Source organism: Tenrec ecaudatus, chromosome 10 (genome assembly GCF_050624435.1).
Source record: "Tenrec ecaudatus isolate mTenEca1 chromosome 10, mTenEca1.hap1, whole genome shotgun sequence".
Taxonomy (NCBI): domain Eukaryota; kingdom Metazoa; phylum Chordata; class Mammalia; order Afrosoricida; family Tenrecidae; genus Tenrec; species Tenrec ecaudatus.
The window spans coordinates 137,427,856-137,454,769 of record NC_134539.1 but is presented as its reverse complement, the minus strand read 5'-3'; the positions used below and the strand labels follow the sequence as shown (position 1 = coordinate 137,454,769).

At 53.7% G+C, this 26,914-nt stretch overlaps 1 protein-coding gene across 1 annotated transcript; it reads left to right on the top strand.

Annotated features, from left to right (window-relative positions):
• Window positions 1-269: 269 nt before the first annotated feature.
• RAB5C (RAB5C, member RAS oncogene family) lies at window positions 270-26,914 on the top strand. The gene is made up of 6 exons (XM_075561833.1): window positions 270-417; window positions 23,533-23,789; window positions 24,797-24,948; window positions 25,193-25,315; window positions 26,105-26,198; window positions 26,592-26,914. The coding sequence occupies exons 2-6, from the start codon at window positions 23,624-23,626 to the stop codon at window positions 26,705-26,707; spliced, it is 651 nt and encodes a 216-aa protein (XP_075417948.1). The 5' UTR covers window positions 270-417; window positions 23,533-23,623; the 3' UTR covers window positions 26,708-26,914.

The window sequence follows — 26,914 nt, the reverse complement described above, 5'->3', positions numbered from 1 at the left end:
CCACCTCTCCTAGCGTTTCTGCTAACCGCCGAGACTCGGTTGGCTGGCTGGCCTTAAAAAGTTCCCGGTCTGGCTCCGCCCTGCCGCCTGTCGACTCCACCCTAAACCCAGATTCCCGGCGGCCACCGACTCCTCCCAGAACGACGAACTACAAATCCCATCGTCCTTCGCGTGCTTTCTCCCGCCTCTCCGACGCCCCCCGCTGCGTCACTTGTGGGCTGCCTATAGTCCCTCCCATTGGTCTCGCCGCCCTGTCAGTCACCTGGGAGTCTGAAGGGGCGGGGCGAAGGCGGAGATCCGGATCCGGAGCGGCTGAAAGACGGAAGTGGAGGCCGGAGCCTGGGACACCGCCGGGGGAAGAGGAGCGGACCCTGTCCGAACCCCGGCCCTGAGTAACGCCGCCGCCCCGGAGCCGCCGTGAGTGTGCCTGTCCGGGACCCTGTGTCTCGCCTGCGTTGAAGTCCCTCCGGGGCAACCCTTCTTCCCGCCCAACCTTCGCTTAGGGGGATACTGGCCCCTCCCAGGCTGCCTGGGCTTGACCCCTCCCCCGACCCGTAGCCCCCTTTTAAGGGGTTCCCCAGACATCAGGCCAAAGTAGGACCCCTCTTTGCTTCTTTACCCCCTCTCCGTGAGCTTCGGGAAAGCCCCCATGGCCCTCCTCTGGCTTGTCCAAGCCAACTGTGGGCGAGCGAGACCCCAAGTTCCGAGCTTGCTGCCTCCAGGATCGGAGGGATCCTTGCTACCCGTGAAGAAACTTGTCACCCTTGCCTTGTAAAGGCAGAGAATGTTTTCGCCGTTTGCTTTTCCTGCGCCGCACAAAAATCAGTTGTATCCTCCATCCCAAGAGTTTTTTCTCGATTTCCTTTGGGGGCGGGGTGAGGTCTGTGTGGGACGGTTCCACACACACATAGAAGTGTGTTTGTGGTCCCTTAATGCTTCGCGTCTTCTCTTTCCTCAGCCAGAGAGCCACATAGGACCTAAGCAGAATTTCACGTCTGGGCTGCCCCCCTTCTCCCGAGTCCTGCCTTCTAGTTAAGTTTGTCTCTGAGTGTTTCTCTTCCTGCCTCGGAAGAATTTAGCTGACATTTGCTCAATTCTAGCTGCAGATCACAGATCAGGGTGGATCTGCCCATTCATTATCTTTTCTCTACCCCTCCTCCTTCTGTCCCTTCCCGTCCGCCCCCCCGCCCCCCTCACTCCAGGCTGGGCCCTTCTCTCAGCTCCTGAGTGGTTTCCTAGCCGCCTCAAAGGGATTGCTCTTCCTGGGATTGCTGGCTTCTGCTCTGTAGGGAGGAGTTTGGAGTTGGAGGGTCCTGGGGTGTCTCTTACCTTCACACATACTAATTAACTCTCTCTGAGATGAGCAACAGGTCGGCACCACTTCGAGCTTCTCCCAGGTTCACTTCCAGCTCCTGTCTGGTTTTGGAAAATTGCAGCTGGCAGAGAAAGGAGTCCAGAGCCCAGTGGCAGCTCTGGCTGGCCTCGTGTGCTCATTTTGGTGTTGACTCATACTTTTTGCACATCAGCTAAAGGAAGCCCCAGATGCATATGACAGTGCTGTCCCACTAACCTTCCAGGAGACGACCTGGACTGACATGTGATCCTTGTCTGTTGCTTGGGACTTAGGTGTTCAAAAATGGCTGCTGTCTCCAACCAAGCCTGGAGGTTGTTTGTTATGTGGCCAAAGTACAGGCCAGAGACTACCTAATGAAAAGCAGGAGCCTGACTCTCCCGGGCTGGGGCTGACTCTTGCTATCTACAGTGGAGGGAGGGAGGGAAGGCTCTTCAGTCCTTGGCGTTCCCGTAGTTCAGTGTCCGGGGCCAACTTTCCCGCTCGTGGCTGCTACTTACAAGTACTGTAGCTTGTGTTTTTCCCCCTTGATTTTCTCGCTACTTCTGGACAGTCCCCATTGCCTAATCCTACGATCTTCCAACCTATAGACAGGATACACTTACTTCATGGGATGGGTCCACAGCTGGATCACCAGCTTTTTATCTGTCTGGACTTCTGTTGCCATCCTGATTTCTCTTATCAGCCTGTGCTGCAGGGGCTGAGCAGAGACCTGCCTGCATATCAGCTGTTGGGCTCTGACCACACTCATCTACCTCCTCAGTGATGCACTGCGGTTTGAGGGGTCCTTTGGGTGTCCTGGGAGGATGCTGGCCAGTCTTTGGGGGGACCCATTTCATTTCTGTTGGCTGTGCTTTCAAAGAAAGGAGCAAGGTGGCAGCGCTCCAGCGGTAAGGTAGCCTCTTGTGGCCTCCAGAGATTAAGAGTCCAAGCAGAGTTCTGACACTGGCTGATGGAGCGAGGTCGAGGTTGGGCTTGGGGTGGGATAGGAGCCTCCTTCTCTATGATACTGTTCCTCTTCGCTCCCTGGCCTCTCGAAATGACTTGGACTTTTCCTGGCTTTAGTCTGTTGGGAAAATTAAAAAGACCAAACCAGTCCCTGTCGTGCTGACTGACTCTCAACAGCTCCACGTGTGTCGTGCAGAACTGTGCCCCACCTAGGGGCCCTCATTGGCAGTGATCCTTCAGAATTGGATCAGCCTTTACCAAAGTGCCTTTGGGTGGATTCCAACCATCAGCCAGCCTTTCCATTTGTTGCTGAATGTCTCACCATTTGTTCCATCGAAGCACCTTCCTTTACACCAAACCAAACGCACTGCATCGAGTGGGTTCCGACTCAGAGCGACCCTAGAGGACAAGGTAGAACTGCCCCTGTGGGTTTCTGAGACCAACTCTTTATGGGAGTAGAAAGCCTCATCTTTTTCCACAGAGTGGCTGGTGGTTTCGAACTGCTGACTTTGCAGTTAGCACCTTGACATTACAGAGGGGCAGTTATAGTGCCTTGTTTTATAAATCCCTGTAGTGTTATAAAGCTCTTGTTGCCCATGCTCCCCATGCAAGAATCCTGTGAGCAAGGCCGGGGCAGCCATAGCCCCACTTTTGAGAGAAGCCGCTGCTGGGGGAATACCATCTTAACAAAGTGGGAGTGCCAGAGTTTGGGACTTGAGGTTAGGGGTTAGCCCTGGACTCCCTGGATCCCGGGCCCCCCAGTCCAAATGTGTGAAATGAATGAGCCCTGTCCCTCCGCCTTCCTCGCCATGCTAACCTGCTCCCACTGTCTTCCCACAAGCCCCACCCTCTTACTTGACCCCGTTCCTTCTCAGCCTGTGGAGCCACAGCACTGCAAGCCCCGAGTCAGCGTTCTTCAGGGCCCAGGAGATTGCTGGCATCTGCATCCTGCCACTTCCTTGTGAGCCTGGAGTCATGGTGCCTAGACAGTGAGAGAAAGAGTGAGTTAGTGACCCGCTGGGTAGGGGGCCAGCTGAACTGCCTTCTCCCAGCCTCTGATTTCCCCATGGCCTGAGCTGCCTGCCACTTGCAGGTGGGGAGAATGTGACTCCCCACTGGGAATCTCACAGCTACGTGGAAGTGGGGCAAGGTCAGACGTGTCCGTACTGCACCACTAAGCCGGCCCTTCCCCAACAGGCCCTCTCCCTGCAGCCTCTGCACAGCAGGCAGAGGGCGTGGGGTGGGAGTCAGCCAGACGCTGCCCTCCCTGTGTATCAGTTTGATGACCTTGGGCTTAGGACTTGACCTCCCCAGGCCTCAATTTCGTCTTTTAAAAGGGCAGATAAAATAATAACAATTTATAAATTATCAAGGGTTCCAGAGGGAGGGAGGGTCAGGGATGGGGGAGGGGGCAAATGAGCTGATACCAAGGGCTCCAGTAGAAAGAAAATGTTTTGAAAATGATGGCAGAAAATGTACAAATGTGCTGACATGATGGATGGATGGATTGTGATAAGAGCTGTGTGGACCCCCAATAAAATTATTTTTAACAAAGGGCAGATAAATACCCTGCAGATTTACAGAAGGAGTACATGAGCTGGACCGTTGCAGAGGCCCTGGTTGTGACTGGTGGCAGCCCCGCATGTACTCAGAACTGCTCCATGGCCGTGCATGATCTCGCAGACGCAGGTCACCTGGTCAGTCTGCCGAGGCTCTGGGAAGGGCACTTCTGTGCTCGAACTGCCCACGCCTTAGTTAGATCCTCTGAAGTTGGCCTTTGCTTCCCGTGGCTATTGGGGAGGGTTTTGAAGATCCACCATGTGGGCTGAGGGCCTGCCTTGCCACCCAGGTGTGGCTTGAGGATTCAGTGTGGCCTTTGGTGGAGAGTGGATAGAATCGACGGGAGTGGCTGTCGAACGGCTGCTTTGTAATTTCTAGGAACGTGGTGACTTAAAGAGACAGAGATGGGTTCTCTTCCAGACCCAGGAGTCTGCAGGGCCGGCCTCTCACCAGAGGCATTAGGAGAGTATCCTTCCTGGCCTCTGCCTGGTTCCTGAGGCTGCTGGACGGCCGGCGGGCCCTGGTGTTCCCTGGCTGTAGACCAGTGGCTCTCAGCCTGTGGGTTGCGACCCCTTTGGGGGTTGAATGACCCTTTCACAGGGGTCGCCTGGTTCATAACAGTAGCAAAATTACAGTTATAAAGTAGCAACAAAAATAAGTTGATGGTTGGGGGGGGGGTCACCAAAGCACTAGTAACTGTACGAAAGGGTCTCAGCCTGAGGCAGGCTAAGGACCGCTGCTGTGGACGGTCTCTAGTGGCTGCTTGGTTGCTACATGGTGACCACCCTACGTTCTCTCCGGCTCTCTTCTTAAAAGGACCTCAGACAATGGGTGTAGGCCCACTCTAGCCCAGCATGAGCTCTTAAGATAAATTGCATCTGCAAAGACCTGTCCTCCAAAGGATGTCACAGTCACAGGTGCCAAGGGTAGGCATGAATTTTGAAGTGGCAACATTTGGGTTTGTAGTTGAACACCCATTCATACAGCCCAGAGACTCCGAAACTAGCCATTGCGGCTTGAGGAGACCTGGCTCAACCCCGTATAGTGTTACAGTATACCATCTCTTTATGTACACAATGTATCCTACATCATGGTAGCCCCATGTGCCACATGAGAATGACCAGGCTGTGGCTGTGTTCAGTGCTGCACCTCTACCCCCTGGGGTACTCAGGCTGCTGGGCTACCTGCTGTGGGCTCAGAGCCACAGGCGAGTCCGCTCTGCTCAGTTCCAAATAGCTTCCTATTGAAACCAGACCGGGGTTCATTCCAGGTTGGAACACAGAAATTTGCAAGAATTTAAGTTAAAACCAGAAGTTTAGAAGACAGTGTTTTGGTGTCATAGGCTGCTTGGGGTTCGGTTCCCAGATTGCTTGGCTCTTGCATTTCCTCTCCTCTGAGCTGTTCATGAACGAGGACATCCCCCAAATCCAGTTAGTGGCACACGAGAGGAAGGCTGGCTGTTTTAAAGAAGTCCTCTGCAATAACTGGTGGGGGGGGGGTCTTCCAAGAAGCTCCCCCTGTTGCTTGTATACAAGCATATTGTTGTTGTTAGGTGCCATCAAGCCCTTTCCAACCCAGAGCGAGTCTGTGCACAAAAGAACGCGACATTGCGCCGTCCTCAAGTGCTACCCCTCTCCTTTACTAAGCATAACGTCCTCCAGGGGCTGGGCTCTCCTGACAACATGGCCAAAGTCTGTGAGAACGAAGTCCCGCCAGCCTTCCCTCTAAGGAGCACCCCGGCCGTGCTTCTTCCAAGACAGTCCTTGATGCTTTCCGTATTCTTCACCACGTCGGCTCTTCTTCGGCCTTCCTTATTCAGGGCCCAACTTTCACCGGCACGCGAGGCGACGGGAAGTGCCGCGGATTGTGTTGGACTCTCCTTGGTCCTCAACGTAACACCCTTGCTTTTCAGCACTCAATACAAGCATGTTGTCCACCACCGAGTGGATGCTGACTCACAGGACTAAAGGATAGGATGGAAGTGGCCCTGTGAGTTTCTGAGACTCTTAACTCTTCACAGAAGTAGAGAGCCTTATCTTTCTGTCCAATACGGGGAATAGTTCTACAAATGAGCCTGGCCTACTGTGTGCCAGGCCCCATCCTGTGCCCTTAGCATGTATAGGCTGGTGGAATCCTCAGCCTTATTCCAGGGCCAGCTCAAGGTGGGAGGGGCCGGGGGAGAGCATTGCAAGTCTTTGTCCTTATCACTGTGCCCTATGCCCTGTCCTTGACTTGTTCCTGGTACAAGGCCACCTGGACAGGCCTGGAGGGCTCCCCACCTCTGCCTACCTGCCTGGAAACTGCCCTTGGCTCCAAGCTCCAAGGGAGCAGCACTTCCTCTTTGAAGCCTGCCTTTCCCTCGGGCAGGTGGAAGGCTGGTGGGCTTGTCTCCTCCCTGGGCTCTCCTGCACATGGCTTCTGTCTCCGTGCCCTTGGTCGTGTTCTGGTTGGTATCTGTGTGTCCACTGGCTCGCTTGATCTCCAGCGGAAGAGCCCCCCACTGAGGCTCTTCTAGAGAAGGGCAGCCCCTTGTGACAAAGGCCTGCTCACTTAAACCCAGACTCACACGGCTTGGATGCGGCGAGCCCAGGATCCAAACTTGCAGCTTTCCAATCACAAAGCTTGAGCCGTTTCTTCACTCCGTCCTCCAGAAACTTGCTCAGGGGCAGGTAGTAGAGCAAAGGAGTAGATGGATGAGTAGGATGAATGCTACAGGAGGGTCCTGCACCAGCTGTCCAGAGGTAGAGCCCGGGTGACCCAGGGTCTAAGCTCTCAGTGCTAACGGGAAAGAGCGCTGGGAGCCCACCAGCCCTTGAAGTGGATAAAAGAGCTGGCGATCTGCCCCATCGAGATTTTGGCACAGGGAGCTGTGCGATAGCCCGTTCCCGAGGGTCACTGGGAATCAGAACCTGCCCATGGCCAAATCTTTCCCGCCAGGGAGGCTTTTCTCGGAAGTGTGGGCCTGGCTGTGGCTACCCCGAGGCCCTCTCACCAGCATCTGCTGTAAGTGTGTCCGCAGCAGGAGCAGGACACTCCAGCTGGGCTTAGGGAGCTCTGATCCCAGTTCTGTTCTCAGCACGGACCCACGGAAGTGAGTGGAGCTCTGTCCAGGGGTGCCACATAACCCGCGCACAGGCTCCTTGAATGAGGCCAGGGGCTGTTCCGCCTGGTGAGCAGTGGGGCACCCCTCGCCTGTGGACCTGCAGCTAACGCCTCTGGCTCCCAGGGCCCAGGGCACTGGGTAGTGGCCTCTCCTCGCCTCTGGCTGGTCTGCGCTGGTCGCTCACCCACCCTTGCCCTGCAGGCACTTGCCGCCCACGTAAGGTGAACTGGTGTTTTGAATAGGAGTTATGGTTACTAGAATCCTTAGATCTCATTTGGTCATGAATTGAACCACTGCCTCTTTTTTTGTTTTGTTTTTAAATAAACTTTGCTTTAGACCAGTTTTCAATTCACAGAACAATTGCAAAGTCAGTACAGAGCCTTCCCATAAAGCCCTGTACTATACCCAGTTTTCCCGGTACCTTAATGAACTGGTGTTGATGTGGTGTGTTTAGCTAAAGTCTCTGCTTGGATCAGATTTCTCTCGTTTTCACCCCATCAGGACCCCACGTGCCTTTAGACGTCTCTTCAGACACCTCCTGGCTGTGACAGTCTCTCCCTTGCTTTGGATAGCGTCTCTGAGTTGAGGGGTGCTGGGTAGGCGTTTTCTAAAGACAAATCCACATCGGGATTGGTCCGCGGTGGTTCTCACGGTTAAACCGGTACCTTCTCACCACCTGGGAGCAGGGGCCTAGCCACCTGCCCGACTTCCTGCTGCTGCTGTGGTCTTGGCCACCGGCTGGGGCCGTGTCCCTTGGGTTTCTCCACTGTCTGTGCTGCCTCCTGGAAGGCAGTCCCTCCACAGAGCCCGCGCTTAAGGAGTGGGGAATTAAGCTTTGCCTCCTTGAGGACCAAGTAACCACAAAAATGGCCTGCTATTCTTCTGTGTGAGCCATCTCTGCTCTGCCCGTTGGTGTATTTATTACTTATATTTATAGCGACGTCGATGGCCACTATGAAGGTGACCCAGGCAGTGAGGACCCCATGTGTGTCTAGGTGGAGTTGCGTTCCATCGGCCTTTCAGGGGCTGAGTGTGTTTTCAGTCTTTGTTCCGAGAGACCAGTAGGTGGGCTCGAACCTCCAATCTTCCTGTTTGCCGCCAGGCACAAGACCGTTTGCAGCACCCAAACCAACCAAACCCGTTACCACTGAGCTGGTTTTGACTGGGGGACCCCCAGAGTAGCACTGCACTTGTAAGGTGTCCATGGTTGTGACCTTTCAGAAGCAGATCGTTGGGGGGGGAGGTAATGGGTGTCGAACCACTAATGTTTGGTTAGCACGTAACCACCCAGGGGCTTCTACATCAGCACTACATGGGTACTGTTTTTACCCTGGGTTATAATCCAGTACTGCTTGTTCCAATTGACCCAGATCCCCTCATCGGGCTCCCTGTCTCTGCTGCCCGTTGTGCTTGGCTTTTGTTGAATGGCCACTACCCGGCACTCCAGGCTCACTGGGTGTGTGTGCACCCGGCCCCAGCCCTAGCCCTAGAATCAGCTGCTTCGGCAAGGTCATGCTGCCTTTTGAGCAAACATTTTCTCCAGGGCTGTTGATAGGGAGTTTTGTTTATTTTTTTCTTTTGTCACTGGAATTTTATTGGTTGTTTTGAGTTCAGTACAGAAACATTATGGACAATTTGTACACAATTCTTAAGATGCATACCAAAATCCTAAAATGGCATGTAGATAAGATTCCTTTCTAAATTCCAGTGACTTTCCAGTTTTAAGTTGGAGGCAGTTTTATTTTAAAGAGGTTATCAAGTACCATTCTCTTCACACGTTGATCAGCTGCTATGTTTTAGGTCCCACTAGTTCGCAATGTAATGTCACACACATGACACTCAAATGCTCCACCCTCGGCAGCATGGCACAACGTGCTCAGGAAAACTGGACTGCCACCGCCCAGGGTGCAACAGGGAAGCCACGAGGGCAGAATGGTTTTCAGACACAATTCTCTTTTAAAAAATAACAATATGGAAACAATTTTAGATGTCTTAAGTCGCACAAATACATGATGGGGACACCAAATGGCCATTAAATATGTTTTGTATTAGGGATACAAAAACTACCCCCCCCTCTTCCCCAATGGAATGTTATGTTGACACCCAAGACAGTCAAATGTTCCCACAAGTCAACATCCCACTATTTTCTGGTTGTACCAAATAAACAACCAGTAAGTGATTTCACTTTTTTTTAATTTCACTTTTTTTAAAAGAGCATTTACAATTTTGAAAAATAGGATAGGATGGAAAAGAAAAGCAAAACAAAAAATAGGATGAAATGGGATTTACTCCTTAAAAATGTTTCTAGAGCTACTAAAAAAAGTTGCATTTGCAAAATAGTTAATAAGAATATTACTCTGGATTGTGCGGGAAGGGAGCTCGCAGGGCCCGCTGACGAGACCTGACAGATACGCACTCATCAGACTGGGCTGCTTTTTCTCCTGCTTCCTCAGACGCCGCACTCCTCGTGTTTCCTCTCTCCGTTTTCCGCAGGTAAATCCTTACTCTCTTGGTCAGCTCTTTCAGCCTGTTTCCCCTTTGCTCCCCTTTTACTTGAACTTTTTTGTCCTAAAATTTATCCTTTCCTGCTGCCTTTTTGGGCTTCATTTCCAATTTTGCAGTGTGGGTTTTGCTGACAACCTCACCGATCTCTTGGGTTCCTCCTCCACCGCCCCTTCAGCAGAGCTGGCCTGCCTTTGGGCATCTTGGCTGTGGGGAGGGTGCTTGCTGGATGCCTGCAGATCAAGGGGCACCAAAAGCTTTCTCGAAGCTGGGATGCCTGGCCGCTGCTAACTCTGCCCGCCACCTGAGCTGCTAGGCCCCAGTTGGGGGAGTGTAGCGCAAATTGTTTAACTTGCTGGCCAGTCGTGGTTGAGTTACTGAGGACTCCCCCAGGGGAGCAGAAGCTGAGAGACCACCTTGTGAGAACCAGCCCTAGTCCCTGAACTTGATCCCAATAGCCGGCTTTGGCTTCTCTGCTCATTCATTCCTACACGTCCCAACCCTGCCTGACGCCGTACCTGAGCCCAACAGTTCCCCAGCATGGCATTCACTTTGAAGCGCTGGTCCAGTTGCAATGAGGAGCTCTGTGCCCATCATCATTAGCTCCTGGGGCTAAATCCTTCAGCCAGACCCTCCTAGACGCAGGGTCTTGTAAGATCGCCCACGTGGTCTGGGTCAGGGCCCTTAGTAAAGAAAAGTACGCTGCTTGCGGCTCTCTCCAGGCAGGCTTGGGGCCGGCTGTCACTCTGTGCCATGACCCCTAGAGCCACTGACTAGCTTAAAACCTTCTGATGTACTGTCATCCCTGAAGACTTGTAACTCGAGTCCTGCTGGAAACACTAACTTGGGACCTTCTCTGGAGTTGGTTTGCAAATCCCTTACCTCCTAGTCATGGCTCTGTGTGTGTGGCCCCTTCCGGTGGCTCTGTCAGAAGCACCCAGGCATGGGGGAGGCCATGGGTGCCTAAGGAACTCCGAATTCTTGGTCAGCTGCTCCCTCCCTGCCCCTCTCCCTCCGCAGCTGAGCTACTTCTTCCCGTTCCTGAAAGGGGTTTTGATATGTCAAGCTCTTGCTATGATCCCAGTATAGGCAGCCCCAGGAGGCAGTTCTGCTCCGTCTGACCTGTCAAGCTGTGAGGAGTCAGGGTAGACCAGGCAGTCTGCCACAGCAATGATAGTGGCCGGCTGCTGCAGGGTTGATGGCCAGGATGGTGATGGACTCGCTCCATCTGGTGGCTTCAGGAGGCTGTGGAGCCCAGAGATCGGAAAGTGCTGCTTGTTGGCAGGACCCGGCACACCATTGGGAGGTGGTCCCTCTAGGACTCAGGTACAGTCAGCCGAGCCCACGTTCTCGCTGAATGAGGGACCCCAAAGAATGAGCTCCCAGGACTGGAGGTGAGGGGAATGCGTGGATGGTGTCTGATGCCCAGGCTGGGGAGTCTGCTTCTTTCCCTGGAACTTCCTGGTCTCCCCCTCCGAGGCCCACCAGCCAGACCCTTTGTTAGGCATCTCCTCTTTCCACCACTAGCAAGTGACTTGTAAGAGGTGACATCAGGGCTGGTGGAACTCAGAGCTGTGTCTCAGCCCCTGAGCACGTCCCGAGGAGGCCCAGTGTGGGGTAATGGGATACCCCCTTGAGCTAGGCTGTGACTTTGAGCCAGGAGGTCTGGGTAGATGGGTGTGCATTCAAGCCATACTGTGCCTGCATCCCACGGTGAGTTGAACAGGTATTTATTGAGTGCCTCCTGTATGTCAGGCAGGATATCGCGAGCTGTTACCACAGCGGGAACCCCTAAGCCAGCCTTGGTGGCCCCTGTCATGTGGCCCTCTTACGCTGGGTCTCTCACTTCTTCATGCCCGTCCCCAAGTTCCCCAGCCTTCACCACCTCCAGCAGCCCTGTGAGCATTAGGGGCTGGAAGGAGCGATGGGTTCGTTCATGAACACTGGTATAGACTCACTCATGGCCTGACTTCTTCGCCTGCGACCGTTGTACATTTTGTCTAGCCAAAAACCAGTGAGGGAAGCCTGCTTATAATATTGCTGTGTGGTGTTCAGGCTTCCTAGCACAGCCACTGCCTCTCAGGTCCTCCCTTAGCCGGGCAGCCCCGATCAACAGAACTCTAGTTGGCTGCTTTCTGATACCCGGTCTCCTCTCCCCCATTCCCCTTCCTCTCTGACAGGACTGTGCCCCTCATTTAGGAGCTGAGGGCAGTAAGTTAATTTAGTGTGCTTGGGGTATTTCCTGGTGAGTAGAAGGAGTGCTTCTGAGGGGTGTCCGTGCTTAGTTCGAGTGACGGGGTGAGCAGGTGCTACTGCTGACCCTGACTTCCCACAGAGACTCTCGGCGTCCTTCTGGGCCCCAGGCTGTCCCTGGGTGGCAGCTGTCCAGGTTGGCCCTCCTGGCTCCTGCATAGGCCCTCCGGGGGCAGCGGGAAGATGGGTCCTGTGTGGAGAGGTTCAGTACAAAATGTTCTAAGCCCTGATAACTTCACGAACAACGCAAACTGAGTGCGGCTGTGAGGGTTGTGGATGGCTGGCTCTCACTCTGTCTTCACGAGAAGTCCTGCGTCCTGGGACCAGGGGAGACTCTGCTCACTCCTTAGGCTCCCCAATGGGATGGCGGAGGCAGGTGAAGAGCTGCATATGAGGGGTCCACCATCCCCTCCCCACCCCTCGCCACAGACCCTGTGACTGGCTGTGCGCGTAGATTTGTATTGGGGAAAGAGCCTGACTTCAAGTTTGACTGTGACTTCTTGTCCAGCCTCCCTCAGTGAACACACTTTGCTTGCACCTTTTGCAGGCTTGGTGGGACTTGGGGTGGGTGGCACACCGGGCCTCCCCCCAAGAATGCTTTACTTCCCTCCCTCTTCCTGTGGCTGAAGCAATGTGCCACCTTTCTCAGCCTTGGCCTGACGTACCCCAAGTCCCACCTGGACTGGTCGTTGTCTGGCTTCCTGTGTTACCCTCTTCTCTTTCCAGGTGCGATTCCAAAGTCCTGCTAACTCAGGAGACCCCCTCCCCCCACTCAGATTCCACTTGACCACCACTGAACCCTGCCCCTGTCGGGTTAGGGAGGGCCACGCCCTTATTTGACTTAAGTATTGAAGTTCAAAGAATAAACGTGCTCTTGTATGTAAGTGTATTAACGGCCCACTAGTTTAAGTGGTTTGCACTCACCGGCGCTTTGTGGGGAAAGATGCAGTGGGTCTGTGAAGAGATTGACAGCCTAGGAGACCTGTGGGCAGTTCTGCCTACACTGCCCTGCGTGGGGGCACGCAGTCAGACTTGGCTCGATGGCAGTGGACTGGGTTTGGGTGCTGCAAGCATAGGCAGGAGCCCTGCTGGGTCCTGGGTCTCGCTCCTGATTTGTGCCTTGCATATGGGTAATACTCTCTCTCGGTCCTCGTCTGTAAGACTATTCTGAAATTCTTCTTGCCCAAGAGGAGGCAGGAACTACTCTGTATGCAGGGGAGCTAGGTTGGTCATACATTGCTAAGCTTTAACGTTTCACTGTTACGTGAGCAACAGTCCCCTTATGGGCATGTTACATCCATCGTCACATGTACACACCTTAAGTGCACAGCTTGATGCAAGTTTATATCATAGACGGCCCAGGCTACACTCTCCAAGTCCAGACATAGAACTTTTCCATCCAGCAGCATGTGTTGTTTGTGTGATGGAAACTTCTTGGGGTGACATAGGGAATCCGGGATAGATAAACCCCTCAGGGTCAACAAGGAGAGTAAGGATACCAGGAGGATTAAGGGAGGGTGCAGGGGAGAAAGGGGAAATCAATCACAAGGATCAACCTGGAACCCCCTCTCGGGGACGAATAACGGAAAAATGGGTGATGTGACCGAGGATGATGTTAAGATAGGGAAATAATAATCTATAACTTATCAAAGGTTTGTGAGGGGAGAAGGGGCAGAAATGGGGAACTGACATCATGGGCTCAAGTGGGAAGAGAATGCTTTGAAAATGACTGGCATATGTGCAAGTGTGCTTGACACACTGGATGAATGTATTGATTTGATAAGAGATGTACGAGTCCCCAATAAAATTATTTTTAAAAAGAAAGAAACTTCCTTGGCAATCATTTAAGGCCTTATTTTACTCCAGCCCTGTTAGGAGGAGTGTGTAATGAGGGAGTGCTCCCGCTGGCTCAGTGATGACCGCTCTCCTTTTTCTGGGGGAGGGGAGCCAGGCTGGAGTCCTGGCGTGTGTGCTCGGCTGGCTGGGTGGCACTGGCCATTACCCCCCTCGCCTTCCCTTTCTCTTCAGCCACTGAAACGGATAGACAAGTCTCAGAGGCTCCCTTGAAGGTCTGACCATCCACAAGTCGAAAATCCAAGTAGACAATAGTTAACAACTTGCCCCTTGTTGGAAGCTTACGTTTACCTCCTGTGCACCTTATGCCTGTTTCATTTCATCTTTTGGGATTTTTGTTTTAAATTCGTCTCACTGAACTATAATTAGCACCTCATACAACTCAGCAGTTGAGTCATCTTCCAGAAGGTTGTGCACTCATCACCGCAGCCAGCTCTGGAGCATGTTCTCCTTCTTGTCGACTCCCCTTTCCTCCCACCCTCCTCTCATGCCCCAGGTAATGATTGTTTCTGCACAAACCCAGGCTTCCCTGCACAGAAGAACATGCGAAATAAGGACAAGGAAAAGGAAATAAAGGACCTAGCAACAGTGATCGCATAAAATGGTAAAGGCCTCAATCCAAGAAAAGCAAACAATAGACAAAATTTAGGATAAATTCCAAGTGGGTCCAAAGGGAGATGTAATGACAAGGTGTGTGTTCCAGTCTGAGTGCAGTTGCTAAGAGCCTCTTTACGAGGCCCTTTGTCTGATGCTGGGCTGTTCACATTCCTGGTCCGTGGGCAGCGGGGTTTACCAGGGACGCAGTCCACTTAAGGACCCTGCAGATGGGATTTGGGCTTCCTCTATCGTCCATAGCATTCTGCACACTGGGCATGTGCAATCTAGGTCTGGTACTGTTCCCTCCTCCAGGTTTGGATCTTACTGTTTATAATCCTTGGATCACATATGCTGGTGTGCTGCTTCTGTGTGGCTTCAGCTGAGTCCTCGATTAGATGGCTGCTTGTTTTGAGATGCGTCTGTAAGACTCCAGATGGCATTTTTTCCCCTGATAGCCAAGCACCATCTGATTTCTTTACCACACTTTGCTATGGCACCTATATCTTCAGTGGTCTAGTGAAGGTGAGTACCGGGCAGGCCATGTCACCAAAAAGAATTATTCTTATATTAGGGCTACAATCAAGTGAGAGCTCAAATCCATTTATATGACTATGGTTTCTATATGTCCCTGGTTCACTTTTGGAGACATCTTTATCATTTTTATAGTAAATCATAGGTGATCCCCATGGAGCTAAGTGTAATTGCGTTGATGGTAACTTTATTATAGTCAATGGTCCACCCGACGAGAGTAATTAGTGAACCTTATTGGGCAATCAGATCAAGAGTGGGGGACATATCTGTGTCAGAGAAAGCAGGTACACTTCTAGTGATGGATAAGAGGGATGGGGTACCTGCCATTGAGAAAAATCTTTAACATAACTTCTAGAATCCCCAGAGGGAGAATACACTGGCCATCATATTCCTAAGTGGATACTTTTCACCTAGTTGTCAGCAAACCCCTGGTGACATGGCGACATCCTAAAAACAACTGGGGGCATGCATTGAACTTTGTCCTTTCAAGATGCACAAACCCTTCATAGACCACACTAGAAGGACCCAAATCGGACATCCCACCGGACTCCGCCTTGACTCCCTTATAGCAGAACTAAGCAACTGAAAGACTTCCTTGAACTCTAGGCTGGAATGCCCTGTGGGGAGAAAAAGGAGCCGATCACTATCCCAAGGCTAAGGAACTGGGGTCGCTGGAGGACGCTGGGTGGGTTCAGATCTCTTGCTTTGCCAATAGCCAATGAATGAGGACCCGAGGGAGGAAGGCAGCTCCCTCTGCCTTTCTGTGACATGTCTTTGTCTACGAGGCATGATCCTGCCTTCGGAAATGAATGTGACTGAAAGTATTGTCATATCCCCTGCCCTTACACCTTCTGTCATTCGTGTCCAGTCACCCAGCCTAGGAAGATGTACAAGTTAACGATTCATGTATTAGAGACAGATGAGATGTCTTACACATGGATCAAAATCCCTTTCATGGCAGTGTTTTACCACTGATGATGGTAATCATGTCTTTTTTTATATATGCAGTTTTTTTTTCATTTTATTAGGTGCTCACACAACTCTTACCACAATCCTTACATACATCAATTGTATAAAGCACATTTGTACATTCGTTACCCTCATCATTCTCAAAACATTTGCTCTCCACTTATGCCCCTGGCATCCGCTCTTCATTTTTTCCCCTCCCTCCCCACTTTCCCCTCCCTCAATGACCCCTTGATAATGTATAAATTATTATTTTGTCATATCTTATACTGTCCAATGTCTCCCTTCACTCACTTTTCTGTTGTTCGTCCCACAGGGAGGAGGTTATATGTAGATGCTTGTAATCAGTTCCCCCTCTCTACCGTACCCTTCTTCCACCCTCTTGGTATCGCCACTCTCACCACTGGTCTTGAAGGAAACATCCGTTCTGGACTCCCTGTGTTTCCAGTTCCTATCTGTACCAGTGTACATCCTCTAGTAGAATTGGGATCATGACAGTGGGGGGTGGGGTAGAGAGGAAGCATTTAGGAACTAGAAGAAAATTGTATGTTTCATCGTTGCTACACTGCACCCTGACTGGCTCATCTCCTCCCCACGACCCTTATATATGGAGATGTCCAGTTGCCTACAGATGGGTTTTGGGTCCCCACTCATCACTCCCCCTCATTCACAATGATATGATTTTTTGCTCTTTGATATGTGATACCTCATCCCGTTGACACCTCATGATCACACAGGCTGGTGTGCTTCTTCCATGTGGGTTTTGTTGCTTCTGAGCTAGGTGGCTGCCTATTTACCTTCAAGCCTTTAAGACTCCAGACGCTATATCTTTTGATAGCCGGGCACCATCAGCTTTCTTCACCACATTTGCTTATGCACCCGTTTGTCTAGTAATCATGTCATTTGACCTTTACAACCACTCTGTGAGGTTGGTGTGGTCACGGTCACACTGCTAGTCACCTATGCAGCCAGGCTTCAGTCAGACCCAGCTCAGCCTCCCCAGGCCTCAGCCTGCTGGTGGTGCCTGGGAGGGGGTGTAGACACCTCTTACTGACTCGTGGTCTGTGTGGCTTCTTTCTGGTTCTGCTTCGCCAGGGGGAGACCTGGGAGGCTACCTGCCGCTTCCTCGCCAGTGATGGTTGTCTTCCCCCTGGAGGAGAAGAGCCTCACTCTGAGGTCAAGCGTGTCTCTGACCTCTCTCGCACGAGCCTATGAAGCCTTCCCAGAGTCAGTTTGGCTCCTTGGGCTGTCTTTGATCTCCCAGCCAGGCCTTTCATCCGAGTGACTTCTCCTGAGTTATGCGTTGTTTGGCTCTCTTTAAACTGACAACTAGCTTCTACGGTCTTCCTTGTCTTCTCTTCCCTAGCTCTTGTGGAGCCGAATCCACAGGAAAACCCCCTCTTTAGAGTAAGCCAGCTGAAAGCTCAGTTACTGAGCCACCTCTAGGGACCCTGGGTTCTCCGCCCGTGGATACCCTTGAGTGAGCCAGTCTCCTCCCATCTGCCTGGCGACCGAGCCCGATTGGTTTCCCTCACCAGCTCACTGTCCAGGCTGTGCTGGAACACACTGCTAGAGGAAGTCTCTGAGGCAAACAGGAAACACGCGAGACACCCCTCAGCTGGAATGACTCACTCAGTACCAGGAAGAAGAAAGCTCTGAAATGGGTGGCTTCGTGGATTAGAGGCAGGAAAGCTGCCCGGCGGCGGTGGAGGCCGGAGGGATGGGTGCCAGCAGCATCTGCTGCTTTAGAGTAGGCTTCGGGCGCCCCTTCAACGTGTCTTACCAGAGGACACCCCCAAAGATGTGTGCTTGTGCACACGGTGACGGGTGCTGAGCAGGCCAGTGGGCCTGAGCATGGCTGGCCTGCTCATGTGGAGCCTGGAGGCAGCCCTGCATTCAGTGACTTCTACACTAGCTGGCTCTGTCCGTCCCCTTCTCACTTGGCTGCTGCCTCTTTCGTATCCTTCCCTCTTCCCTCTGGGCTGCTGCTCCCACGCGCTTAGAAATCCAGCTGCTTAGAGCCCCTTGGAGGACCGACCGGCTTTGCAAACACTGGTGTCTGGAAGCAGAGGAAACCCCAGAGCAAGGACAAGCAGTCTCTGCATTTTCTTTTGTTCCCTTCTTGCTCTTGGCCCAGAGCTGCTGGGCATGTACCCGTGAGGCCAGTGTTTGCAGAGCTTGGGCTCGTTCCTGTGCATGTGGGAAAGGGCACTTGTGAGGATGTTTGTGGCTGGTGCCGCTCTAGCTGGTGTGGGGAGTCGGGGAGCCTGATGTGGGGTCTGAAGCTCCACTGCACTCCAGAAATGGTCCTGCGGAAGTCCACCCTGCTCACCTGTGTTCCTGGTATTGGAGAAACCACTTTTACTCTGAGTGTTTGTCTTAAATCTTTGCCCCAATCCCACAGAGCCACTGGCTGGACTCCACACACCGACCTTTCCATTAGCAGCTGAGCCCTTCACAACTCAGTCTGGCTCTGCTGCTGGTGCGCCCCACCCCACCCCCGCCCCAATGAGATGCCTGGCCCCGGGATCTGGGCAGTTGAGCGTGTGAACTCCCCTCGACCACCTGCCAGGGGTGCATCCTCGGTTGCCTTGGCCTGACTTGTCTTTAGCTCCTCCATGTCTCCATACCCCTTCATGGAAAACCCTGTTTCTTCGGTGCCCCCTGTCTGAGGAGGTTTGATAGTCCTCATGTGATCACTAACCGATGCCAGGCAAGTCACGGGGCCACAGACCATGAAAACTGCTGTGTGTGTGCATGCTCAGGTGTTCTGGACCAGAGTCCAGGCAGCATGTGTCAGCCCTGCTTGTGCCTGGTGGAGCCTGTCACGTTTCATTGGGGAAACTGGTCTGTCCACCAGTAGCCTTAGAGAAAGTATTAGAAATACGAACGTCAACACCAGTATTCACATGATGTGTGCTAGACATGCGGTAAACACCGCCTCCTTGGAGCCCCATATCACTGATGGAAACTCAGAGCTCAGGGGCCTCGAGTTGAACCCGGCAGTGCCAGGAGAAAGCTGGGCTTGTGCTCATACCATTGGTGCCAGCTGCTCCAGCCGAGGGGTTTGAGACAGACACAGACGCCTGACCCCACTGCAGGCCCACTGCGGTGGTCTCCGGCAGCCCCGTGGTTGCGATAGGCAGATGGGCTGAGAACCATCGCATACGTGATTGCCTTTCCTCTTGGTTAACAAGTGAGCTGCCGTCTGGCGGGTTGGTAAGCCTGGAAACAAGACTGAGATGTTGTTGTCATGGGTCAAATCATGCACCCCTCCCTCAAAATAAATGTCAGCTTGGCTAGCTGTGATTGCCCTCCTTGTGGTGTGTTGTCAGTCCTAACATCTGCCTCTGGGTAGTGAGGGGGAATTAGGTTATGTAAAGATAAGGTTAGCTTATATCGCCTGGGTTGTGCTGAATGAGACAGGGCTCATTGGCAACTTGTGATATGTAGGTGATGCAACCTCGCTTGCTAAAAGCCAAGAGGACTTTGAAGCACTTGCTGATGAAGATCAAAGACGGCATACAGCCTTCAGTGTGGATTACAACGCAGTGTGAAGAAAACCCAAATCCTCATGCGTGGGCCAGTCGAGCGCATCACAAGGAGTGAAGGGAAGCTTGATGCTCGCAGGACATCGTTTCACTTGCAGCCACAGCTCGGGTTTCTGGAGGCCACAGCTGCCCATTGCCCTGGGGAAGTCTGCTTTACACGCCCTCTTAAACCTGTTAAAGAGCCAAGGTGATGACTTGAGGACAAAGGTGCACTTGACCCGGCCCTGCTGTCTTCCTTTGCTTCAGAGCCATGGGAAAGGTGCATCATAAATAAGGCAGGCCCGAGAAGAATTAATGTATCTGGTTTCTGATGGTTAGGGAAGAATATTGAAAGTACCGTGGACTGTAAGGAGGACAGACATCTGTCTGGGAGGAATACTCCAGACTACACTGCTTAGAAATGAGGAAGGAGACTTTGTCTCCTGTACTTTGGACACAGCATTAGGAGAGGCTGGCAGGAGAAAGGCATCATGTAGTAAGTAGGTCAGCAAAAAGCCCACCCTCCATGACGTGGGTGGACCACGTCTGGTTGCATCAACAGACTCAAGCATAACAAACCTGGTTGGGATGGTCCAGGACTGGGCAGTGCTTTGTCCTGTTATACACGGGTTGCCATCACTCAGAGTCCTCAGTGGCAGCCGACACTTGCAGATTGCCTTGAAGAGCTTGCCTCGGTGGAGTCAGATGTGAAAAGCAATTCTGAGTAGGGCTGATGAGGAAGTAGGGAGAGCTGGTAACCTTGGAGAAGGTGCAGATGGTGAGATGCAACCGCAGAGAAAGGATTGGGGCAGAACCAGACCTGTGGGAAACTGCTCCGAGCTGACCCATGGAGTGAGAGAACTGAGTGCCTTCAGGCAGGAGGCTTCCTGGCACAGTAGGGTATTTGCCAGTGGATCCAGACCTATGGCATAAGAGAGTTGAGCACCTTTGGGCCAAGACTTAGTGACAGAGTGGAGTCCTCCAGCCATGTATCGGTCGAGCTAAAGAACTCTGTACTGCTTCCCTGAACAGGATTCAATGAAGAAGCCCCAAAGGGCCAAGAGACCAAGGAACTCAGAAGCAGAACAGAAGAGACAAGGGCTAGGGAAGCAGAGCTACCTTAGTTTCCGAGGCGTGGCCTGCAGCACCTTCTATCTTAGAAGGGTAAAATGAGAGGGACGTGAGCCGAGCAGATGGACCTGACTTCCACTCGGGAGGAGAGCCAGGAGTGGAGTGTCTGGCGGACACAGGATCTCTGCACTAAGAGCCTCCTCGAGCTGGGGTATATGATGCCAAGACCCATGGAGATGTCCCCGGGGTGCTGGGCCCTGCATAGCCAGAGTAAACAAAGACCTTCCCCCAGAGTCCCTTAGAGCAGCCTCCGAATTTGGGCTTCAGCCGCTCCCCTGTAGGAAGACCGTGCTTTCTGCTCCAGTAAAGGTGCACAGCCTCAGAAACCCGCAGGGCAGGTCCACCCTCTTCGGCACGGTCACTGAGTCGGAGTCCACGGTGAGAAGTTTGTGTTTGTGAAAGCCCCGCTTCGCTTGGGGTACTGCTGTTACAGCCCCAACAAGTCACTGAGACAGCGGTGCTGCCCTCCTTCCTCTGGACTCTCCTCTTGTGACTGGACCCCGCCCTCTGCCCCCCTGAGGTGCTGGGTAGTGACCAACATGATCACCCTCTTTGGGCTTCCTGCTCTCCCTGGCCTGTCCTGGTGGGCAGCTCCTCCACCGCTGGGAGCACACACACCATCTCAGTGCCTGTCCGTCAGCAAGCCCTTTCCACCCCGAGACCGGTTGTCCCACACTGTTCTTCCATAGCAGGAAGCACAGAGAGACAAGACAGAAACTGGGGGTGAGCCTGCAGGAAGCCCCAGACGGCAGCTGGACCCTGTCACTTGACACTGGTGGCATGGCACACCTGAGCCAGATTTCTTCTGAGAAACCAGGAGTGGTTTGCAAGCTCAGAGGAGATGGGGGAAAACCCCAAGAAACAGCGCCATCGAGTTGATTCCAACTCACAGTGACCCTCGAGGACAGGGTAGGACTGCCCCTGCGGGTTTCTGTGACAGTAACTCTTTCCAGGAGTGGAAAGCCTAGCTGTCTTTCAGTGATTTCCTTCAGAATGCACTCGCTCTTGAATGCCTGGTCTGTGCAGGGCACTGTGCAGAAGGCCTCTTGGAAGAGCAGGCGGCACAGGCCTGGCTGGTGGGCGTGGGCTTCTGCACACTTCACTGAGGAAGCCCCGTGAGCTAGGAAGTATTTCAAAATGGAATTTCTTATTCCCGATTGAGGCGATGCACACACACTTCCTGGTACTCTCTGGGGCAGAGGTGTTCCCCATGTCAAGCCCCCTCTCCTTAGTGCTGTCCAGAAAGGAAATGCCTGCTCTTAGGGGGGAATCATTCTTCCTGAGGCCCAGCTTTAAACAAGTTGCTGGGAGCACTTGGATGGGAACAAGGATTTTGAGGTTGAACAAAGGGCTGGCCTCTAGCGTGAGCACAGCCCCTAGCTTCCCACAAACATCCTCTGTTGTTGACAGCGCCGTTCCTCGGCTCTGGGAGATGCCCCCCCCTCCCCTCTCCCCTAGTTGGAGAGCAGGGCAGGCCTCCCCCGGGATCGGGTTCAGCAGACCCCCTGATGTGTCCCTGGTGTGTGTGTGTGTGTGTATGTGTGTGTTCGTGAGTGTGTGTTCATGTGTGTGTGTGTGTTCGTGAGTGTGTGTGCGCGCAGGGGAGAGCTGCTCTGGAGGACTTTCAGAGCAGTGACCTGACAGGACAGCCCACAGAGCCTGTTGTCCGAGGTGCCTCCTGATGGGTTGGGACTGCTGTCAGTGTTCTAGTGTAATTGTTTGCGCCACCCTGAAGGTCCCTGTGCATAAGGACAGCTAGTAAAAACCTTATCTTTCCAACCCAGCTTCAAACTCTGTAGACACAATTCAGGACCTAAGACCTGAAGTCACGCTCGCTTGTAAAACATTCTGTGTCGGTTTGAAAAATAAAAATTCTGTGTTAGTACCGTACCTGTTGGGAGAAAATGATGGCTTGGGGTTTCCATTGGATTCCATTGCTGTAGACAGACCCAGCCAGGCAGCCCGCCGTCCACATACAGCTTACACTAGATGACCCTTCTCCAGCCGTCTGACCATTCACACCCTCCCTGAGCATTGTCATGCCACAGCCCACGGACACGGGGCTTCATAACGTTTGCAGAAAAATGGAACGTGAAGGCCATGGCATTTTCCCACAGACTTTTGAAGTCCCCTGGCCCATTCGTGCCCTGGAAGAAGTGTACCCGGTCTTCCAGGTCGCTGTGGTCTATTTCACTGACCTGTGTCACTCTGTCTTCAACGAGCACCCTGCTCAGTGCTGGTCCTCTGTGCGGTGTAAGCTGAGCTACAGGGGACATTTGAGGTGTAAAGATAATGGGTGGGGCTGGGGGACTGGGAGCAGGGCCCAAGCAGCCTCCCTGGAGCCCACAGCATGTGGTGGTGGTCTGTTCTTGATTTCCCCCGTTGAGAAGGGTTGGTGAAGGTCACCAGCGGCCTCTGGGGGTGGCTTTCTCACCTTCTTTGCAAGTGTGCCCACTGGCTGAGTGACTGAGCTGTCAGCCCCAAACACCAGCTGCTAGTAGGGCACGACTTAGCCCCCCCTTTCCCGGCTTCTTGCTCTGTCTCAGCTGGAGAATGGAACTGAGGTCTGAGGTCTCTATTTACAAGGGAAAGTTGGCAGCCTTGTGGATGCCCAGCAAAGCGCTGGCTTCGCTGGGTGTTTGTTTTTGTGTGTGTTTTGTTTTTTAATGTGCGCAAGAAAGGTGTGGCCCATCAAAAAGGGGAGCTGGGGAAAGCAGCTCAGGCCGAGGGAGCGAGGGAAAGAAACGCTGCCTTTCCTTCAGTGACCCAGAGAGGAAGCCCCACCTGCCCAGTAGTCCCTCTGAGGATGGCAGGAGGAGAGAGTGGCCCTTTGGATTTGGTTCTTTTGCATGTCCAGAGCCAGGCCCCCAGTGTCATCTCCCCGCTCCCCAGCCAATCTGGCTCTGCTGGAGGCCAGCTCTGAGCTGCGCTGACCTCATCAGGCACTCCTCTCCTGTGGGGAGTGGGGGGGCGGCTGTTAGTTGGGGCGGGGACCTAGGAACCACATGCCTGGCGTTGGGGACCACCCTCCACTTGGCCGCTCAGGTGACTTCGGAGAGCAGCGTGCTCCGAGCAGTCCAGTCCCAGGGCTCCTCCTGATTGGGGTGAGGTGGGTGGGAGGGGCAGCCAGGCAGGGAGGGTGGACCGGGTGAAGTTTCATGTGCAGTAGGGGTAACACTCACCATGTACTTCTTTCTCTCTTGCAGTTGGAGACCCCTCCCCACTAAGTGCCTCTTAGTATAGCACTGGCCCCCCGCACCCCCCACACTCTCTGGTACCAGGACCTCGGGACGGGCCATGGCGGGTCGGGGAGGTGCCGCACGACCCAACGGACCAGCCTCTGGGAACAAGATCTGCCAGTTTAAGCTGGTCCTGCTGGGGGAGTCAGCCGTGGGCAAATCCAGCCTGGTCCTCCGCTTTGTAAAGGGCCAGTTCCACGAGTTTCAGGAGAGCACCATTGGGGGTGAGTGGCGGGGGGGGGGGGGGTGTGGTCAGAGGGAGCCTCTAGGAGACCCAGAAAGTGAGGCTGGGAAGGGAGCCAGCTGGTCCTGCAGGAGCCCGTCAAGGAGCACTGCTGGCAAGAGTGAGTGGGGAGGTGGACTGCCTGGATAACTCCTGTGGGCCTGGCCTCGCCTCTGAGAAGGAAGAAGCCAGATCTGGATGCCAGTGGCCCTTGTGCCTTTCCAACTCAGCCTGACTGTCGTCTTCGTCCCGGCCTCTCCCTGCCTCCAGATGGGGACATGGCCTGGGGACTCCGCGCTAGGCGGGAGGCCAGTGGTCTGAAGTAGACCTTCGCCCTTCTTTGATTGTCCCGTGCTAGGAGCTGGGGCCAGTCTTGGTCTTGAGTCACCCTCTCTCCCCTCTCGGCTGGCCGGAGGTTTCCAGGCAGCGGAAACAAAAGTGGTGGGGTCAGCAGTCTTCCTGCTGCTTCCTCAGCACCGGGTTGGGTTGGGTCGGGTTGGCCAGAGAAGGGAAGTGAGGAGGAGCTGGCCCTCTGGGAGAAGGAGGGGGGTTGGCCTTGGCCCTCGACTGTGATCAGGGGTTAAGGGGGATCCCGGGGGCCTACTCCAGTCCTGGGGTCCTCCAGTGAGGCGTTTGCACTTGTGCCCCACATTCCTCCACTGCTTCAGGCCAGAGATGAGGTCCCTGTGTTCAGGCCATAGCATGGCCATGCAGGAATGGCTCAGGGTCAGGGCTGTGGGCGGGGAAGTGCCAGCAGGTGGGAGGGAAGCAATGGTACAGTATGGACCTCCGACTTCCCCAGCACGGCTGAGTGAGCATGTCCTCCGGAACCCAAGGTCAGCAGGCTCCCAGGCTATTCTTGCCACGGTGTAGCAAGCCTCCTTCTCACCCGGGTTGGTCTGGAGAGCCTTCTCCTGAGACACATGGGGCTTCCCTGGGTGCATCTGTCCAGGGGTGGCCTGCTGGCCCCGGGCCTGTTCTGGCCTGAACCCACCTTCTCTCCTCCAGCGGCCTTCCTTACACAGACAGTCTGCTTGGACGACACAACAGTCAAGTTTGAGATCTGGGACACAGCTGGACAGGAGCGGTATCACAGCCTGGCCCCCATGTACTATCGGGGGGCCCAGGCTGCCATCGTGGTCTATGACATCACCAACACAGTAAAGACCTCTCCTTACTCCTTTCCCCGTTGTTCCCCTTCTTGGAGATCCCCCTTCAGACCCTCAACCTGTTCCCCGGCTGGGGTATGGGCAGGCTGCCTCTGTATGTGGGGGGCCTCTCGGCAGAACCTTTGAGATAGTGGCTTCTTCCACCTTGCGGCTGCAGCGGCTCAGGGTTCTGTAGTGCGTGACCCTGGGCAGAATGCCCCTCGATCCCCCTGACATGTGTGCCCTGCCTCCCCAGGATACCTTTGCACGAGCCAAGAACTGGGTGAAGGAGTTACAGAGGCAGGCCAGCCCCAACATCGTCATCGCACTCGCAGGCAACAAGGCGGACCTGGCCAGCAAGAGAGCCGTGGAATTCCAGGTAGGGAGAGGGATGGCCTGGGGGAGTCCACCAGCCCCACTGCTCAACCTCGGGGACTAGGAAAGGAGGCGGCATCTTCACCTTGTTTCCATGGCAGCTTACCTGCGCCACCTTGTGCTACATCTTTCAGGGAAGGGGCTGCATGTGTATACCGTGAAGTATACTATTTCTTTTAATTAATTGACTTTTTCGTTAAACTGATTGAAGTAATACAGAAGGGTAGGAAGAATGAAATAGAAGGTTCTTCTAACCTTTAGAACCCAGACTTCCACCCCCACCCCACCGTTTCCAGAAAGACGAGAGAGGTGGCGCTGTGTATCATCTCTGTGAACTCCTCTGTGCGCATTGGCGTAGGGAGGTTTCGTGGTGTACCGGGGGGAGGTGTCCAGGGCAGATAAGTTTTCCATCAGGCAGTCCATACATATTTTGTGGCGTGTCAACGATTTAGTCCCTGAGAAGTGATTTTTGCCCCCTACTGACCAGGAGGGACTTCAGGGTGGTTTGTAATAGTGGCCGGCTAGAAGCATCCACACAGCGAGGCTGACTTTGATCCAGATGGGCAGGTGTCTTGGCAGAAGCATTCCTGGCCTGTTCATTTCAGGAGGGGCAGCTAAAAAACTCCCCGAGTAAGACTCCTGCTGGTGGCTGTGAGCTGAGGGGTTAGCCTAGCCGGGGCCGGGGAGCAGATGTCTCAGGAGAAGACAGGGCAGAGAAGTCCGCAGCCTGGTGGCCCTGTGACCAGACCGCTGCTGACGCGTCCCTCCCCCCTCTCACCTCCATCTGAACCAGGAAGCACAAGCGTACGCTGATGACAACAGCTTGCTGTTCATGGAGACCTCCGCAAAGACAGCAATGAACGTGAACGAAATTTTCATGGCCATAGGTAAGCTGCTGCCATCCCCGAGGGCCCAGGACCACCGTAGTTCATAGGTCTCTGGCATCCCCTTTGACTCCCTGGTGTAGACCAATCACCCTAGACCTACTGATGCCTGAGCCTGCGTTTCCACACATCTTTCCCACCATAGCGTGCTGTGCTGTCACCCCCACCCCCCCACTTCTTAGGGCTTTGGTAGCACCTTGGCTCTGCCAGGTTCACTTACCAGCTCCATGGCCTTGGGCAGGTTTTTTAACTACTTCTTGCCTGTTGCTGAAGAACAACACGCAGTGTGTCCGACCCGTAGAAGCCTTCCCAATTCTGAGTGGTGTTAGGAGGGTGAGAGGATTAGGTCTCCCTCCAATGTGGGTTTTGTTTGTTTTCTTCCCTTGTCCCAAACAGCCAAGAAGCTCCCCAAGAACGAGCCCCAGAATGCTGCTGGGGCCCCAGGCCGGAACCGAGGGGTAGACCTCCAGGAGAACAGCCCAGCCAGCCGGAGCCAGTGCTGCAGCAACTGAGCCCCTGTCTGCCCACTGCCCCCCCTCCTCCGCCTCAATGACCGACTGGAATCCACTCTAACCAATCGCACTTAACGACCGGGCCACCGCTGGGGGGCAGGGGGAGGGGGTCCACCATGATTTCTCCATCTAATTTTGATCATAGGCCGGAGTGAGTTATGCCATCTGCACCTTTCTGTACAAATACTAATTCAATTTTAAGTCTTA

Coding starts and splice junctions, on each gene's coding strand:
- RAB5C (XM_075561833.1), top strand. CDS start 23,624: ATGGCGGGTCGGGGAGGTGCCGCACGACCCAACGGACCAGCCTCTGGG. Junction 23,790..24,796: donor TCAGGAGAGCACCATTGGGG/GTGAGTGGCGGG, acceptor TCTCTCCTCCAG/CGGCCTTCCTTACACAGACA. Junction 26,199..26,591: donor CGAAATTTTCATGGCCATAG/GTAAGCTGCTGC, acceptor TGTCCCAAACAG/CCAAGAAGCTCCCCAAGAAC.